At 50.0% G+C, this 17937-nt stretch overlaps 8 protein-coding genes across 8 annotated transcripts; 4 read left to right on the top strand and 4 right to left on the bottom strand.

Annotated features, from left to right (window-relative positions):
* Positions 1–224: 224 nt before the first annotated feature.
* On the top strand, positions 225–2532 carry N7458_005459 (RNA polymerase II mediator complex middle subunit MED1; the record flags this gene model as incomplete). The annotated part of the gene is made up of 2 exons (XM_056908841.1): positions 225–1832; positions 1885–2532. 2 exons carry the CDS (start codon positions 225–227, stop codon positions 2530–2532), a joined length of 2256 nt encoding a protein of 751 aa, XP_056767459.1.
* Positions 2533–5045: 2513 nt separating this feature from the next.
* N7458_005458 (uncharacterized protein) lies at positions 5046–5681 on the bottom strand (the record flags this gene model as incomplete). Its single annotated transcript, XM_056908840.1, has 1 exon — positions 5046–5681. One exon carries the CDS (start codon positions 5679–5681, stop codon positions 5046–5048), a length of 636 nt encoding a protein of 211 aa, XP_056767458.1.
* A 1994-nt stretch (positions 5682–7675) lies between these two features.
* On the top strand, positions 7676–9348 carry glnA (glutamate--ammonia ligase; the record flags this gene model as incomplete). Its single annotated transcript, XM_056908839.1, has 5 exons — positions 7676–7678; positions 7805–7840; positions 7931–8023; positions 8327–8831; positions 8909–9348. The coding sequence occupies 5 exons, from the start codon at positions 7676–7678 to the stop codon at positions 9346–9348; spliced, it is 1077 nt and encodes a 358-aa protein (XP_056767457.1).
* A 1142-nt stretch (positions 9349–10490) lies between these two features.
* N7458_005456 (uncharacterized protein) lies at positions 10491–11012 on the bottom strand (the record flags this gene model as incomplete). The annotated part of the gene is made up of 1 exon (XM_056908838.1): positions 10491–11012. One exon carries the CDS (start codon positions 11010–11012, stop codon positions 10491–10493), a length of 522 nt encoding a protein of 173 aa, XP_056767456.1.
* Positions 11013–11101: 89 nt separating this feature from the next.
* Positions 11102–11454, top strand: N7458_005455 (uncharacterized protein; the record flags this gene model as incomplete). The annotated part of the gene is given in 2 exon segments (XM_056908837.1): positions 11102–11437; positions 11449–11454. 2 exon segments carry the CDS (start codon positions 11102–11104, stop codon positions 11452–11454), a joined length of 342 nt encoding a protein of 113 aa, XP_056767455.1.
* Positions 11455–11630: 176 nt separating this feature from the next.
* N7458_005454 (SDR family NAD(P)-dependent oxidoreductase) lies at positions 11631–12576 on the bottom strand (the record flags this gene model as incomplete). The annotated part of the gene is made up of 4 exons (XM_056908836.1): positions 11631–11815; positions 11875–12173; positions 12227–12463; positions 12515–12576. The coding sequence occupies 4 exons, from the start codon at positions 12574–12576 to the stop codon at positions 11631–11633; spliced, it is 783 nt and encodes a 260-aa protein (XP_056767454.1).
* An 888-nt stretch (positions 12577–13464) lies between these two features.
* Positions 13465–14962, bottom strand: N7458_005453 (serine hydrolase domain-containing protein; the record flags this gene model as incomplete). Its single annotated transcript, XM_056908835.1, has 5 exons — positions 13465–13541; positions 13599–13874; positions 13928–14005; positions 14062–14487; positions 14557–14962. 5 exons carry the CDS (start codon positions 14960–14962, stop codon positions 13465–13467), a joined length of 1263 nt encoding a protein of 420 aa, XP_056767453.1.
* Positions 14963–15548: 586 nt separating this feature from the next.
* On the top strand, positions 15549–17747 carry N7458_005452 (acetyl-coenzyme A synthetase; the record flags this gene model as incomplete). Its single annotated transcript, XM_056908834.1, is given in 6 exon segments — positions 15549–16372; positions 16384–16789; positions 16861–17121; positions 17180–17309; positions 17373–17645; positions 17698–17747. 6 exon segments carry the CDS (start codon positions 15549–15551, stop codon positions 17745–17747), a joined length of 1944 nt encoding a protein of 647 aa, XP_056767452.1.
* Between the last annotated feature and the right edge of the window lie 190 nt (positions 17748–17937).

The raw sequence follows: 17937 nt of genomic DNA, 5'->3' as shown, positions 1-17937 counted from the left end.
AGCGAGGCAGCTGAGGTTCAATGACAATCCTCGATCCACGAGACTTCCTGCCCATCCTCGCCTGGAGTGCTCCCGAAGCTGGCACTTGCGCATGATTGATTTGTTGCGCATCCAAGGATACCCAGGTTCAATTGCACATTTCACCCTGGGATTATAAGTATACTCAAGCTTTGGATACTTTTACTTGCATTTGACTACCCCGTCTCTGTTGTGCTACTCCGACCATGGCAACTCCATCAGCCAAACCTGGCGCAACGCCAACTCATCTCACTTCTTCTCCACACCCATCCTCCGCACCCCTTCGATCAATCGCTCATAAATCACCGTCAACACGAACTCCAACGGCCTCAGGAACTGGCCATGCAACCCACCTCAGCGTTTCTTCACATCAATACGCCACACCACTTGCCGTGACAAGCGCCGTTGACGATCCAGTCAACTTCAGTTCCCCATCAGCACTTCTCGCACTCGGTGGCTATACTGGAATCAGCCCCTCGCCTGTCGTCCACGAAGGCCTTGTCGGACCTAGCATGAACGAGAATGATATCCAGACTTTGGGCATGCAGGGTATCAAGCTTGGTGGTGTGGGGCGTGATAGCGATGAGGAGCAGAAGCACCGAATTCAGGAGGTGGTCCAGTGTCTTCGAGCGCGTGTTGCAGGCAAAGGCGTGTCTCGGGAAGGGATCGAACGAGTGAGCCGACTAGAGGGATTCGAATCAATTTGGCAAGACAACGATATCAACATCGCCGGGAATTTCGTCGACCTAGAAATCGAGTTCTACGCTGGTCACGATGTTGTCAAAAATGTCAGTTTACGATATGCGACCCCCGAGTTTACAGAGGGCGAACGACGAGATGAAGCTTCTGCGGTCCTGAAACGGAATCTTGTACAGCCGCTCGAGGACGTCGAGCACGGGAAATGGAGGTCTCTTCAAGGGTTTCATGAAAATCTTCACTGGCTCGCAAAGCTCGACAAACTCAGTCAAGAGGTCAATTGTTTTGAAGCTTTGGAGGGCCTGGAAGAGAACCTCAAACGGATCTGGGCTGAGGAAGGAAAGGGTGGAAAATACGGCGGCGAGTACGAGCGCCTCTGTGCTGGAGTCATCGGGCGCCCAAGTATGCACAAGGGATCGCGAATCGGTCTCGGTCTAGAATACTGGGTTGAACAGGCCAAAGTCTTGGACGCAAAGCAGCAGAAAGTCTCACCCGATGCGATGGCCGTTGATCAACCCCAAGATCAAACTGAAAATGGGCTGGACGAGCAGCAGAAGTTATGGACTGTTATGGTCGAATGTGAAGAAGGATATCCATCCCTCCGCATATCAAAAGAATGGGTGGGAAACGGAGTCTTTACAACCACCCAAAACACCGAGTCGGAACCCGGTGTTGGCCCTCCGGAAACAGTGAACTGGCTCGACCCTCCCCAGACTATGCGGTTATCTCATGGTAACCACCCTGATCCCATGGCTCTGGATTCTAGCATGTTAGAATCGACACCTCCGAATCGTCGTTTCGTTGCGAAGCTTGACCCCCCGCTTGAAGTTCCGATTCTTGCAGCATCCGAGATTTATCGCAATCTAGGAATGCAGCTACCGCAAGAGTTCAAGATGGTTACCTATGATAGTCTTCTGACCTCAGAAGGGTCACAATTGGATTCTACACCGCAGCCTGGTCGGAGGAAGCGCCGAATGTCGGTACAGGCCTTTGATTCGACTGGCAGCGCCTGTACGAACTATCATAACTACACCTTCCAAGCGTTTGAGTCCGTTGCTGGCCGTACCATCCGCGACCTCCCATTCTCGCACCCTCGGCAACTCGCCAATACTATCCCAGTATGTATGCCTGCTTATCTGAGCTTGTCGTCAAAATACTAATCCGAATTAGGTGTTCCGCCAATATGCTTTGTTGGCAAATCTGATACGCAAAATCACTGGTTCGTCCACCAAAAGCAAGGACAAAAAGCGAGAACCTTCGAGAGTGGCATCGGTCGGTCCATCGGTCGGTCCATCGGTGCCTGCCAGCCAAGAGCTATCCTTTGCCGGTCAAAGTGATATCATCAGGCTCTGTAACGATGACCCCAATGAGGAGAAATTGAGTGCCCTCCTTGGCGACGGTTTCTCAAGCGTCTTCACAGCTGCCGCTTCCAATGCCTCTCCATTCCACAACGAAGATTATTTGGATGACGTCAAGGTAGACGTGACTCTGCGTACACAAATCGGCCAAGCGCCGGCTCTGATGCTGCTCGTTACAGACTCTAGCAACAATGCCGAGAAGGCTGTGCGTGAGCCCGTGCAAGTATCCATATGTTTCGAAGTCGGTCTCAACGGACGTATTACGGTCGTCGACGTGGCCGAGCTGAGTGGGCAAAGCGGAGATGGCGGCGACGCGGCGATGCAAGGGACAGATACTGCCGGGTCAAAGCTGCAGGATATGCATGAGAAGATCGCCAGGGTCTTGGAGATCTCACAGGACCTGGGGATCCTGGTCGAGTGGGTCCTGCGCTGGCTGCGGCGGCGGGCCGGCAGCGGGTGAGGCTGACAGACCATTCGAGAATTCGGGGACTGGAGGATGTCTTGAATCTAGACCAAGACATCCTTGCTAGTTCCATGACCATGCGTTATGTTCTCAGTCCTTGCTGGGCTGGGCTGGACCTGCGAGTAGCCGGTGCTGAGCCTCGGCACGCTGGGAGACATTGTGCCCGCGACGCTGACGAAAATTCAGCTACACTAGAGTCGACATCCATGGCCGAAGCCATCAAACAGATGACAAAGCGTTCATCCCCCTGACTGCGTCTACTCATCGTGGGATGCTTCTCTTGCTGGTCTGTGGCAGTCTTTCCAACCCTGCAGCATGGTTCGCACAGCCATACCGTGTCATATGCGACCTTGACGGCTTGCAGCCGTCGAGCAATGCAGGGGTTGATGACGAGGATGCTGTCTCCAGCAGTACAGTAGTATATCTTCGACCCATGAAATGATGAAATTCAAAATACCCCAATTGGTTCCTCCAGTCGTCAATCTCAGCCCCAAACTCTCTAGTAACCCGTTGATCACCCATGACGTAGGTATACAAGCCTACAACCACATCATTATTCTCCGTAACTGGGAAGAGGCAACGTGCCGATTTTCCATTGAAGGTTGAGTAGTCTATAGTCTTCAGGGCTTTATTTGTTGTGCTCGATCCCCGTAGATCTTGCTACCATCGGGTGGCGACGGCATCATATGGGATCATCAGCATCCTCATCATCGCCTCGACCAGTTCATCAGATAAACGTTGCTTGTCTTGACGACCAAATTCATGTACGTCGCCCCTTGCAGCATGTTCAAGAACACGATCCAGACAAGACGATCGCAGCAGCTAGAGTTTCTGAGATACCAAAAGCGAACAACCATCATATGTACAGTACTTTTGTCTGGCATGAGGTAAACTACAGTAGTCGGCTAGTCCACCCTGCCTTAAAGTTATTACCTACCAGCCCGCGAGATGCGCATAATAAAAACTCCAGTGTGATTAGTGGACCGAACCAATCCTTGCTACAAACTACCAGACGAAGTACGAGACACTACTATCATGGCCCAGTCGAGTCTGACCCGCCACTAGGTTGAGGTTTTTATGATAGCCGCTGGAGGGGCCCAACATGCGTCAGATGACATCGTTAGGCTGTTCCTGTTATCAGCGATTCCGCAATTAAAAGCGGTGCCTGGGAAACGGAACTGCCCCTCTTTCCACGCTTCGCTGGGGCATTTTGGAGGGTGTTTGAGTTCGAGTATTACCTTTGCAACAGGTGAGAGAGGTGCAAATGCCTCGAATGGACAGTGTAACAAGAAAGTATGACCGGTGGGGCGCAAGACTATAAGCTGGAATTGAAGATGGTCGCAAGGTTGGGTGTGGTGGTAAACTCCGTGGCATGAAAGGCAGTATTACATACAGACAGCGCTGACGTACAGTACTCCGTACTCAGGTACCGTACGAACGCCTCGTTTGGAGGGGGGAAATCAGTTCTAGTCAGCGCAGTGTGTCAAACCTGCTCTCCACCAATCAGCGGGTAGTGATAAGAAACTCGGGCAGTGTCGATCGCAGCCGCGGACCTTTGGGGACCGTCCGATTTCCATTTCGCGTCGTTTGGTTTGACCACAGGTTTTTGCTGGGGGTCGAATTTCACGATAAAAATCAATGTTCATAAGATTCTAAATCTACTCGGAAATCTGACCGGTTTGACCAGCGCACGTGGTATCTCTTTTCCCTCCTTCGTTCTGACCTGTGTTAGCCATATAACTACCTAGTATGTGATTAGCTAGTCGGTCTGTCGGATCAACGTAAGCCCTGTTCCACGGCGCGCCCCAGTCTCGACTCGGCTGAAACTCGCTGCGATGACTAACGGTCCCGCCGTGAATCATGTTTCACTCGCTGCTATTCTTGTGTCGCGGCTGTCCTACGAAAATAGTACCGGGCTGTGCTACTTCGGAGACACCTACCGAGAGACAGGGGGGTATACGTCGGATATTCGAGCATGGAACTGTCATGAGCATTCAACTTGATATAGCATATTGTAGTATCATGTATCATGAATATCGTGAAGTGTGTATACAACTAGCCGTACGAACTACAGTATGTACTCCGTATTGTGTTCTTCGACAGGGCTGAAGATCGGAGATTCATCTCCCTCCTCAGCCACCCAGTCGCAGCCCCATTCCTAAAACCCCCGACTTTTTTGACTGCTTGACCATTTGCTCGAGAAAAGCCGGGGGAAGGCAGATCTTGTCGCCACTTTTTTGGTCTTGGTCGATTTCCTGGAGAATCCCTGTTCCCCAGGGCACGCCTAACCTTCTTGCCAGTGCTGGAGAATCGATTTCTGACCGATCTGCTATTCTAGTACCCGCCCGTAGCTGCTCGATAAAGAGTGAATACAGCTCGATGCGCTATTTCCAATTTTACATAGCCGAGTAAAACAAAAATAATATAACAGATAACACCAAAAAGCCTTTTCAAAGATAACGCACACAGAAATCAATCCGAAACAGGAAATCATTGAAAATTCCAACCCTTCACGCGACTAATCGTGACCGATCATACACCGTCGTACTGAAAAGCCCCGACGCCAGCACCAAGGCCATGGCCGGTGTCGGGGGCGCTTCCAGCGGCTTGGCAAGGGAAGACAGAGCGTGATTGGACCGTCGGAGGCGGTTTCGAGAACGTTTTGCCACGCTCCACCAGGTATTGGCGAGTTTTCGCGGACCATCGTCTCGCGACGGTGGCTGGAGCTCCTCCAGACTCCTCCAAGTCTCTGTCTCCAGCGGGCGGATCGTTACTTTACCATTGTATATTACGGTTTCCCGATCCATTGTGGGCGTGGCGCCAGTACGTGTATATGTGTATTTCCTAATGTAGTAATTGTATACAGATCTTATGTCCATCGTGGCATGCGGTTCCAGCATTATACTTGTCTGTCGCTGCAGGTACCCAGTGCGGAGTTCCAGAATAACGGGTATACAGTGCTGATGGGGGGTTCGAGACTGGCAGTTTAGCCTGGCCTTTGAGATGAGATTGTGTCGGCCGCGCATACCACGCGGGCAATAGCGCCGTGCCCGGGCGAGGGCTTTGATAACGAATCGTGCAAGGGCCGTTAGCATGGTTATCGGGTCCATCCCAGGTACCCGATGAGTGCGGAGGAGTTCGATCATGTCGCACACATCTCTGACGTGGGATTGTTCTCCGTGTTCTTGTTTGGGTATACCCGGTGAATACCGCTGGAAGATGAGAACTACAGTTCCTCGACATGGGACATTTCTCGCTTTACGGTTCGTAAGCAACGTTGCTTATTCGACGCAGCTGTAGTTCTAGAACAAGCCCGTCGCTGATTTGGGCTGGTGGTCGTCTTAGACTATCTACCCCAGGCCTTGCAGCTGATATGCGCCAGGACAAGGAAGATCCTGGTGTCGGTTGGTAAGATGAATTAGCAACTTAAATTTCCTAGGTGCTATCTATACATATACATGCATATCCGCTATAGCCTATAACCTTGTCCGAAGGACAGGGGACCAAGTACATTTGCGGGAGGCGGGTGGTTTCTCCGTTCGTCGTAATTTGACATCTGATCGCCACGGGCGTGAACGGAGTTTGTCCCGGGGAGATCCCTCCCCCGGACTTTTCCCGCTCTTGGGGAGGGCCAGCGACCATCGGGGGACGGGGGACGAGGGAGGAGACTGGAGAGGGCGACGGGGAAAATAATGGCTCACGAGGAATAAGACGAGGAACCAGATCCAACTAGATCTAGGAGGTAGAAGCGGACGGAGTAGGTTAGGTACAGTAGATGTGTATCCAATTGATATGGGTTGATGATTTAGGAGTGCAGGCAAGAGGCGTTCTCAGCTTATCGGTCCAACGGGAGCAGAGCGATTGATCATATTACTGGGCCTTATTACAAGGACCTGATAGCTGATTGGGCCGCGGAGAATGAGGGCGGTTATCACGACAGACAAGAAGAAAAGAAGACGGACGGCTAAACAGAATTGTGGTGTGTGGTGGTGGTGGTGAGTTTCGGGTGGACGATCTATGCGTATTGATATTACGACTTATTTTCTCTCCGTGGTTGCGTACTGCGTAACTCTATACGTGGTTGAGTCCGAGTATGGAAGAATGCGGAGGGTCGATCGGGCGACCAGGTTTAGAATGTGACGGGCGACCGTCGATGAAGCATCACTACCTAATACCCAGCGCGGGTATGAATAATAGAATGAACCTTGCATGTGCAGACCCTATTAGGACTATAGTTTACTACAGTATAGTGGAAGGGGGAGATCGGTGACGGAGTCGTCGAAAGTCTCGCCGACGACCGGTTTCGCAGTGCTTGTATGATGCGGCGATGATGACACGGAGCAGACGAGGGTGGCGTTTGACATTGGACATTGGACAGGGACAACGGTAGATCGAGGGTTTAGTTTTTCCGGACCAGCGCTTGGCTCGGGTGGATCGGTTTGGAAAGGGAATTGGCAGGATTGACAGGATTGACAGGGAGAGTCAGGGAGTAAGTATATAGGAAAAGCAATCTATTTCACGAGGACAAGGGAAAAAAGGAATGTTTGCGTGATTTTCTTGGACAGAAGTGTTTCCTCAACGACCCCGGTGTCGGGCATGAGAATGTAAGTGAATCAGAAAAGAACTCTATGAGGCACTTTTTCGGATGTGTACACGAATACACGAAAACCGTCTGACTGGGATGGAGGGTACGTTGTCAGCGTAATCTGGTGTTATTTGCTGTAATTCTGTGTAATAACCATACCGCTAAACCCGAACGGGCGTGACTGATCCGTGGCTTCCTTCTTTTTTTTTTTTTTTTTTTTTCCTTTTTTTCCAGTTCCCAAGCAGTTACTCGTTCCCAACTCCACTTCGGGTTCCCTCTTTTCGCCATTGCCCACCCCCAAAAATCCAAAAATCCAAAAAAGACTCACTGGCGGACGTGACTAAATTTAAATCTTTATCTACCCCCTTCCTCCTCCCCCCACCATCTAAAAACTCACCCTCTTCCCCTCCCTTGGGATTTCCCATCCATCGAACCGTACTTCTTCCACTCTCTTCCTTCGGGAATCACCTCGTCCTTTTCATCCTTTGAGAAGTTTTGCTTGCTTGCAAGCCTCACCTGGTTTTCAACCTCACACATACCCCATAATCATTCATTATGGTACGTTTCTCATGATCCTCGTTGCCGGGCTGATTGCCGGGTGACTCATTTTTCGCCGCTGGACTCAACGCCAGACTTGGCAAGAGATCATACAGAATTGCTAACTGTTCTGTTTCTTCTTTACAGGCTGCCGATTCAACTGTCGTCTCCAACACGGAGAATGTGCGTTTGATTCTCGATGCATTGGATTTCCACAATGGCCGTTGAGCCAGAGAGGAAATACATATACTGACTTGCCATGGGGTCGAACAGCTCCTGAAGTACATGTCCCTCGACCAGCGCGGTCGCGTCCAGGCTGAGTACGTATGGATTGATGCCTGCGGTGGCACTCGCTCCAAGACCAAGGTATGCCTGCATCATCTTGTTTGCTTTTTCTCTTGCTCTTTCCCGGGAATGCCCTGTCTCTTGCTTTTGCCTGTTTTCTCTGTGATGTGGGATGTGGTTGCCCCGTGCGTATCAGCCATCGCGATAAGCCATCGCGATAAGCCCTGCGCACGGGGTTTGTCTCTTTCTCGCCGCACGCGACGGGCCTGCAACCATCCGCACATCACGTGAGAGAGAGAGGAGGGCATTCTTGACCATGGGGAGATGGACTACTTGATCTGGAGAGACCGTTGCTAACATGACCGTGTGTCTTCCCCACTCTAGACCCTCTCCAAGCCCTGCAAGTCTGTTGAGGAGCTCCCCGAATGGAACTTCGACGGTTCCTCTACCGGCCAGGCCCCCGGTGACAACTCCGACGTCTACCTGCGCCCCGTCGCTATCTTCCCCGATCCCTTCCGCCAGGGTGACAACATCCTCGTTCTCTGCGAGACCTGGGATGCTGATGGCAGCCCCAACAAGTTCAACTACCGCCACGATGCCGCCCGCCTGATGGAGACCCACGCCAAGGAGGAGTTCTGGTTCGGTCTCGAGCAGGAGTACACTCTCCTCGGTACCGATGGCTGGCCCTACGGCTGGCCCCGTGGTGGTTTCCCCGGTGCCCAGGGTCCTTACTACTGTGGTGTTGGTACCGGCCGGGTCTACTGCCGTGACATCGTCGAGGCCCACTACCGTGCCTGCCTGTACGCCGGTATCAACATCTCCGGTATCAACGCTGAGGTCATGCCCTCCCAATGGGAGTACCAGGTTGGCCCCTGCCCCGGCATTGACAGTAAGTTTCTCCCTTCTCAACCCGATGAAGTTATATCCCCTGCCGCGGAAATTCAGCATTCTAACATCCTCTTACAGTGGGTGACCACCTCTGGATGTCCCGCTTCATCCTCCACCGTGTCGCTGAGGAGTTCGGTGTCCGCATCTCCTTCGAGCCCAAGCCCATCGAGGGTGACTGGAACGGTGCCGGTCTGCACTCCAACGTCTCCACTCTCGCTACCCGTGCTGAGGGTGGTATGAAGGCCATCGAGGCCGCCATGAAGAAGTTCGAGGCCCGCCACCAGGAGCACATTGCCGTCTACGGCGAGGGCAACGACAAGCGTCTGACCGGTCGCCACGAGACTGGCAACATCGACAAGTTCTCCTACGGTGTCGCTGACCGTGGTGGCTCCATCCGTATCCCCCGCCAGGTCGCCAAGGACGGCAAGGGTTACTTCGAGGATCGCCGCCCTGCCTCCAACGCCGATCCTTACCAGATCACTGGTATTATCGTTGAGACCATGTGCGGTGGTCTCTAATTGGAATATTTGATCTTAGCGCTCCGATACCCTCCGGCATCAACTGGGAGTTCGGACCATGAGAGCGGCCTGACTGCGTGAGGGAGCCCTTCCGTCCATAGAATCCTTTTTTGACCTCCTGCCCGTGTTGTTGTCTTTCTACTTTCTTCCCCTCTACCTTCTCTCTACCGTCGCGTCTAATATAGTTGATGCACCCTATCTATCCTTCCTGTCTCTCGGCGCCCAGGGTCCGCCGCCTCTTGCGTTCTTTTGCCCTCCCTCAGTTGCACTTGCCGAGATCTCTTGTTTTGTTTCTTTCTGGAAACCCCCCACTAAAGTGGGTTATGTGTGACGTACAATAGCATAGAATCATTACATGGATGGAAAATCAACCCATCGTTTGAGCATCACATTCTTATTTCCTGGTCTCCACTGTGGCTGTCAAAGACATCGTCCTTTGATGTTTCTAGAGGTATCCACTCTCAATGAGTTTTTTGCTTCTTTCGATGTAACCCTATACCTTAATTGAACATCACGAATCCTGCCGCCACGTAACGTATACTCGGCAATTCGAAAGCCGCTGCCGAGTTTGGCATACCCACCCCACCCATGTAGTCAGGTCTGGGGATGTCCGCCTCCCCCGCAAGTTTGGAGGTAGAACTCAACCGTAGTTCGCAAGAGCAGCAGACCACGGTGGTATGTTGATGCAGTCTCCAAATAGTTCAACCCCTTTCACTAGTCAAAAGTGGCCGATTGGGGGGCCGAATCTTCTTGCGTTTGGGAACTCTCAGTACCTGAGATCGAGAACGACGCTCATTAGTTGACCCAGTTTCACCCTGATTGCATCCAGGGGTCCAATTGATCTCCAGGATTCTCACTACCGTTCGTGCGCAACGGTCAGAGACTCGCTGAATCACCGTTCGGAGGCAAGACAAGAATTGGGGCACGTCGTCCTTTTCTATAGCGCTCAGTTGTATAATAAAATATATAACCCTGAGTGAGCAGAGAATCTCGGCAAGTATTCCGCAGTAGTGTTCCTCAGAATGGGCGTGAAGGAAGCGATTGATATCCAGATCAGGGCTATTGTCACCCTTGAGGCAATTGACAGAGATCGTAGCTTGCTGAATGAGACTTTTCAAAGCATCTATAAAAGAATGGGTTTCTTATCGGGGTCTCAAAATCCAGAGACTGGTAATTCCAGCTTGCAGAAGTTGTTGAATGGCATTGGTGCAGAAATCCTGAGCAGACTGTCTATCGGCGATACGGACCTTAAGCAGGAATAAGGAAGAAATTGGAGACTTGTTCCAGGCTTGGAGATCACGAGACTTCCAGAACGGCGTTGATTTGAGAGATCTCCGTCGATCGCGGTGAGTTTTTGATGTCTGTAAGCTTGCTTCATAGTCAATGAGGCACTGAGAAGCCAGGACATGAAGAATTTGAGTTGACTTCACGTCACAAATAGATCGGTAGATCTGTGCTCGCTCAGTCTGGGCCACAATTTGTCCAGAATGGACGTCGATCTTTAATCCCCGGACCAGATCTAGAAGATCCTGCAACATCTTTCGCTGGTCTTTGTGCTCAGGTAGATTCGTACTGCTGGCTACTTCGACAGTATTCCGGATTGCAGTGATTTCGGTGTGCATATCGCGCTGCTCGGCTTGGTTGCCAGCCGTTGCCTCGGCCATGATATTACTCGTGATGCGAGAAATTTCCTCCAGGATGTCATAGGCTTCATCCCAACGCCTTCCTTCCTGATAGGAACCGACACAAAAAGATGCAGCAACGCATAAGTGCAAAGAATATCAACGATCAGGACGGCATATCTCAGTTTCTGCTACCACCTTGTATCAAAGGGTTTAATATGAGACACAAGAAGTGGTATAAGATTTCAGCCGATGGTACATCGGATGTTAAATGGAACCGAGAAGCGTTTCAAAGCCTTGTCATTGAACGAAAATCAAAAGACTTGATTCAAGCTTTAGTTACTAGTCAACTCGAGGCTGAGAAAGCGACTGATCTGATTTCTGGCAAAACCGGCAAGACCCTCACTGCTGAGGGTGTGGCTGAAATCACCGAGAAGCCGCTGTACCGCGTTACCTGTGGTGACGTAGTAAGTTTTAGGAGTAATTATATATGATCGGGTCGGTTTAGCTAGGATATCTGTAGGATCATGTAGGATTATATAGGCCTCTACCCATCACCAACTCCAATAAGCAAGCTGTTAGATAAGCTATCAAATCAAATAAAGGCTTATCAAGCTAATGTAAAGAACTGAAAGCAGAGTGTATTTCTTTGTATATCAATTAATTATAAAGACCGCCGTTAGCAGACAAGCAAGAGCCAGCGGTCCATCTGGCATCATCACTGCAAAGGAATGCAACCAGCGGCGCAATGTCATCAACTTCACCAACTCGAGGGGCAGCGGGCGTTTCATTGATCATGGCCTCCATATCCTTGATAAACTGGGGGTCACTTTGGAACCATTGATCTGAATGAGAATCGAATGAGCGAGAATATTCATTTTGTCAATGGGGACAAATGTCTTACCTGTTGCAACAGGCCCAGGATTAACACAGTTAACAGTAATACCGTGAGAATGACCTAGTTCTTTTGCCCACACACGGACCAAGGCCTCGTTTGCTGCCTTGGTTGGCCCATACACAGTGTGTCCCGCGACACCAAGACGGGCGGCAGCGGAAGAAATGAAGACGATGCGTCCTCCACGAGGCAGGTGAGGAAGGGCTTCCTTTGTCAGGAAAATTGGGCCGCGAACATTGCAGTCAAAATGGGTTGTATACAATTCGAGCGACGTATCAACCAAATTCGCCTCTAAACCAAGAGCGGCGCTAATGTAGACCCATGTCAGCATGATCGACGGCTAGATTTGAGCGAAACATACTTATGAATCAGGATCTCAATCTTTCCAGTCTCGCTAATCTTCAAAGCAGCTTCAATCAATCTTGGAATCTCATCAAGCTTCATGACGCTGGCTTGGCAGAGTATAGCTTTGGTTCCAATTTTGGTAATTTGATTAACAACTTCTTGGGCCCTATCTTTGCTTCCCTCGGAGACATAGTTCACTACGACATTTGCACCTCTCTTAGCAAGCTGAAGGGCAATGCCTGCACCGATGCCCCTGATATGCTATCAGCTGATTGGTCTGACGGAATGGAAGACATCATGTTACCGAGAGGATCCTGTGACGATGGCCGTCTTGCCCTTGAGTGAAACACCAGTGAAGTCGGACATTGTCTATACTTGTGGATGAGGCTCGTGATGATGGAGTTGGAGGAGGGGGAATTAGAATAATAGTTGTTAAACTCTACAAAATATGCCTACGCATACCGCCTATATATAGAGATCAAAGTGGCTATCTTCTGAATAACCCCCCTCCTCAATGGGTAGATGTAGCTCTACATTTGCGGGGCTTCCTACTGAACAAGGCAGGCGATTACCGATATTGGTGTATCGGGGCAGGCACTTTCTGTAGGTAGCCCTAGCGGCTAGCTTACCGAGGCTGTTGCTTCGAAGATTGTCATAGGCCGCTGTAGTCCCACTTCGTCCGCCGCAGTCCCACCTTCCAGATCAGGTAAAAGAGGACAGGTCCGTTGTCGTAGAAAACGATCACACTTACCACATTACAATGTTGCCAAATCAATCGCTTGCGAGGCTAAACCTTGGGTAAATGAAATTCCCCGGAATAACCCCGACGGTTTCATATGAACTATTTGGCCTTTCCAGAGCTCGGAAACACTCTTTGGCTATATGCTCCTTATTATTATGTTCGAAGAGATGTCTGAAAGGTTCTAGACGTTGGAATATCGATCAAGCAGTTCCCACTTTCTAAGAGGCAGTGACATAGTCTAAGATGTACGTACATGATAGATTCATTGCCAATGCAGCAACAGACGAGCGATGGACGCCATGTACAAGATTCTACTCGGAGAAGGAAGGTTGACATAGTGGGAGCCTGCCATGCATGCCAAATGAAATAGACTTGAAGTTTTAATAAGGAAGTTTAGCCGCCCTGCTACCAACACTGCATCGAGGGTTTGTTGTACTTTCACCTAGGTTTTTGGAGTGATAACGAACACAATTCAAATTCTTGATACACCGCTCAAGAAGGTAGAAGTACTATCACAAAACTACAGATTGAATAACGTCGTCGTATATTATTTTCTCCACACACTCAGAACATCCCAGCACTTCAAGATCTGCACGCATGGGAATTTAGCACGTTGAATCTCTGACAGGGGATTAAATGCACATACCACCGTATGGTAATATTTGAGAGGCGATGATTCCGCCAATTCCATTTTCACGGTCTGCAAACCAAAAAAGATTGGCGAGTCCTTCCCACGAGCCCGAGCCCGCTGCTCTCCCAGTCGCGCTCTTGGTATGACTCAGGGAGAAAGACAGACCCCACCCTTCGGTGAGATCGTCCGCACATGGTATCAAGGGACAAGGGTTGGCAAGTTCAGGTTTACCCGATGGTGTACTCACGTTGCAATATCGAGGGAAGGTTGGAATTTGGTCCGTGAACATCTCTAAATATAAAATGAGTGATAGAGGACGTTGACTAAGATTGCAAACCACATACCTTTCACAGTCTCAGGTTTTAGAATTCTGACGCCTGTATTTGGGCTGAGCCCGCCGTTCAATATAGTTGCGATGATCCCTTTAATTCTTGTTAGCATATCAAACCGACGCGTAGAGCGTGCAGCATCGACGCACGGCAATATTCGACTGGCTTCCCAAAACAGCCAGCTCCGCCCATACAAAAATGGTACTCTTGGGGATTATATGGTAGCAACGGATATCTATAAAGGTGATCTCGAATGCTTAACGTTCCATCGGCTGTACGAGAGTGCATGTAGGCCACCGTCGCCTTTGATTCCTTGCAAGGAAAGAAAGTAATGCTTTTGATATCCAGCGGTCGCAGGATGAAAGTTTGGAAATACTCTTCCAGGCTAAGGCCAGTGACACGTTCGACTAGTGTTCCAACCCAGTCCAGACCTACTCCATATTGAAACTTTGTTCCTGGCTGGCTGACCAAAGGTCCGTGTAAGACATCATTCGGGTTCCCAGAGAAGTCGTCAATGCCAACGGGCCGTGACCAATCTCGTAATTTTATATCCTCAAACGCGTAGCCAAACCCAGCTATAATTGGTCGAACGTGGAATTTTAGTGTCAAGGTAAAGTGACACGAGGGATTGGGAGTTTTCTTACAAGTGTGATTCAACAGCATTCGGAGGGTGATGCTTCTCTCCTTCCGATTCAAACGAAACCCGTTATTCTCATCGCGTTCAAGGACTCTGACCCGTTTCAGCTCCGGTGCAAGTAATTCTAATTGCACGCTATCATCTAGAGCAAGCTTTCCTTGCTCAACAAGTTGCATGCACGCAATGCTCGTGATCAGCTTCGTGCAAGAGGCTAGCCAGAAAGTCGTGTCCATGGTCATGGGCGGCTTCTGATTTAGGCCTGTCTGGCCCGAGGCATGTTGAAAAACGATGTTGCCAGTTTTATCGACTGCGCAGTAAACAATGCCTGGGATTTGAGGCGATGACCCGCTGGTGCGCCTGTCAATCGCCAGGCGCGCTGCAGCATCCGCAGTGACCGACAGCCGCAGGGCCATTGTGAGGGTAATTGATTTCCAGCGAGATGTAATGGAGAAAGCAGGATGACTATGGTCTGCGAATAATCCCATCTAGGTTATGTATATATTTCGTTAAGCCTGACCATGTGGAGCTTGGCCCTCATCGGAACAAAATGACCTAACCTTCCCGATTAGGAAGGTGAAATATCAGGCATGAGCGATTGGTCTCGAAAGTTGTATAGCGAATATGGAAAGAAGCCAAGATGTGCCATTGGGAGACAGAATCTGGTGGAGACTCGAGAGCAACGATCTATCCATCTAGAAAGGGAAGCGCCGCATAGGGGGTTTCTGCTCCACGCGAGACGGGAGGCGAGGCTGGGCACAAAAGATCACCATTCGCCAGTATATTTACTATACTTGGCTTTGGGATATCTGAACTTTTTTTCACTTAAAATTTCCTGCTCGTCAAATTGCCCAGTCTGACTCTTCACCATCGCGATACCTACGCGACAACTGTTCGATAGTTGCAGATTTCACCGCACGGATATGTATGTTTCTCTGAGATCGTGTTACAATTATGATTGGACTCTTTAGCTAAGGGTATACAGAACCAACACCGATCGATATGAGCGAGGATACTATTTCTGTCCCGGCCCAGTGGCGAGCGCAGCACCCTACAACGCCGCACATCGTGAGCTTGCTCGATTACCATGCACTTTACAACGAATCAATTCAAAACCCCTCCGCCTTCTGGTCAAAACAGGCCAAGGAATTACTTTCTTTTACGCGGGACTTTCATACCACCAATACGGGCTCCCTGGAGAATGGAGACAACGCGTGGTTCGTGGGGGGAGGGCTGAACGCGTGCTTTAACTGTGTGGACCGACACGCAATCCAAGATCCGCACCGTGCTGCCATCATATACGAGCCCGACAATCCCGCCGATGAAAGCCGAGTCATTACATACAGTGAACTGCTTCGACATGTCTCGCAGCTAGTGGGATTCCTTCGTGAACGAGGAGTAAGAAAGGGAAACATCGTTACCATTTACATGCCGATGATTCCAGAGGCAGTCGTTGCAGTTCTTGCGTGTGCCAGAATTGGGGCAATTCATTCTGTTGTTTTCGCCGGCTTCTCAGCCGAGGCTCTTCGTGATCGCATCCAGGATGCAAAGTCCACTGTCGTGATTACTACTGATGAGGGCCGTCGGGGTGGAAAGACCATCTCGACGAAGCGTGTTGTGGATGAAGCAGCTCGGGAATGTCCTGAGATCACAACATTGTTAGTCTATAAGCGAACAGGGGCCGACATTCCCTGGATGGCGGGAAGAGACGTCTGGTGGGATGAGGAGTTGAAGCGTTATCCCGCGTACACCCCCCGGAAGTCATGGATTCAGAGGACTACCTGTTCTTACTTTACACATCCGGATCGACTGGAAAGCCGAAAGGAGTGTTTCATAGCACAGCCGGATATCTTCTAGGCGCAGCAGTTACAGGCAAGTACGTTTTTGATATCCACCCAGAAGATCGCTTTTTCTGCAGCGGTGATATTGGCTGGATCACTGGACACACCTACGTGGTTTACGCTCCACTTGCACTAGGTTGCACGACTGTAATCTTTGAAGGAACACCAACCTATCCCAGTCACACTCGATTTTGGGAGATCATTCAGAGACATGCCTGTACACACTTTTACGGCGCTCCAACTGCCTTCCGACTATTGAAAAGGTCCATTGAAAAGAAAGACCTCCAGAACATTGATAACAGCCAATTACGTGTACTTGGCTCGGTAGGGGAGCCCATTGCCCCCGAGATTTGGAAGTGGTACTATGAATTCATGGGAAATGAGAATGCAGCGGTAACCGACGTACGGTTGAGTTTTGACGGCACTGGTGCAAATTTTGGGATGTTCCATACGCTGACTCGCTTCCTTCGCAGACCTATTGGCAGACAGAGACTGGCTCACACATCATTGCTGCCTATGCAGGGGTTACGCCAATGAAACCGGGAAGTGCAACTCTGCCATGCCTCGGTATTGATCTTGCCATCATTGACCCAGTGAGTGACGAAGAGTTAAAAGGCAATTTGGTCGAGGGCGTGCTGGCTATCAAACAGCCATGGCCTTCGATGGCACGTACCATACGTGGAAATCACGATCGTTACATGGACAGTTATTTCAATGTCTACAAAGGCTACTACGTATGATAGGCTTCAAAATGGATGTGATGGATATTCCTGGCTGACAAGTCATATTTAGTTCACTGGCGACGGGGCCTTCCGCGATCAAGACGGGTACTATTGGATTCGAGGGAGAGTGGATGACGTGATAAATGTTTCTGGTCACCGGCTCTCGACTTCAGAGATCGAAAGTGCCCTTATTGAGCACGGTGAGCCCTTCTCTATGGGATAGATTGCGGCTGTACTATGACTGCATACTGACAGCCACGAAGCGAGTGTTGCCGAAGCCGCGGTTATTGGTGTGCCAGATGAACTGACTGGTCAAGCGATTAATGCAATTGTTTCTCTGAAGAATAATCACATGACCGAGACAATTGAAAGGGATTTGGTTGTTCAGATACGCACGACAATTGGGCCATTCGCTGCCCCAAAGAAGGTCTTGGTCGTCCAGGATCTTCCCAAAACCAGAAGTGGGAAGATTGTCCGGCGTATCTTAAGGAAAATGCTGACTGGTGAAACTGAATTCGGTGATACTTCTACGGCAAGTCATGCCCCTGGCGCTTTGTATTGAGAACTTGCTGACATGAAAATAGCTAGCCGACCCTAGTGTCTTGGGTGAAATCCTGAAGGTCATCTCATGTGTCTAGCTCGCAAGCAGTTATAGAATGTAATCTGCAGATGGTCGACTCGGTCTTGGATATATCAAGTGAAGAAATTCAGAATCCAATTAATATATTCGTTGAAAACGTTCAATGATCCAAAGTAACGAAAGGAAATTTCAATCGACCCTCTGCTAGTGATATAGAAATCTATAAGCTGAGAGTTGGAAATGTTCAG

Source organism: Penicillium daleae (assembly GCF_028827525.1).
Source record: "Penicillium daleae strain IBT 16125 chromosome Unknown utg000005l_segment0_segment0, whole genome shotgun sequence".
Taxonomy (NCBI): Eukaryota; Fungi; Ascomycota; class Eurotiomycetes; order Eurotiales; family Aspergillaceae; genus Penicillium; species Penicillium daleae.
The sequence above is the reverse complement of the archived record's forward strand: the minus strand, read 5'-3'. Positions and strand labels throughout refer to the sequence as shown.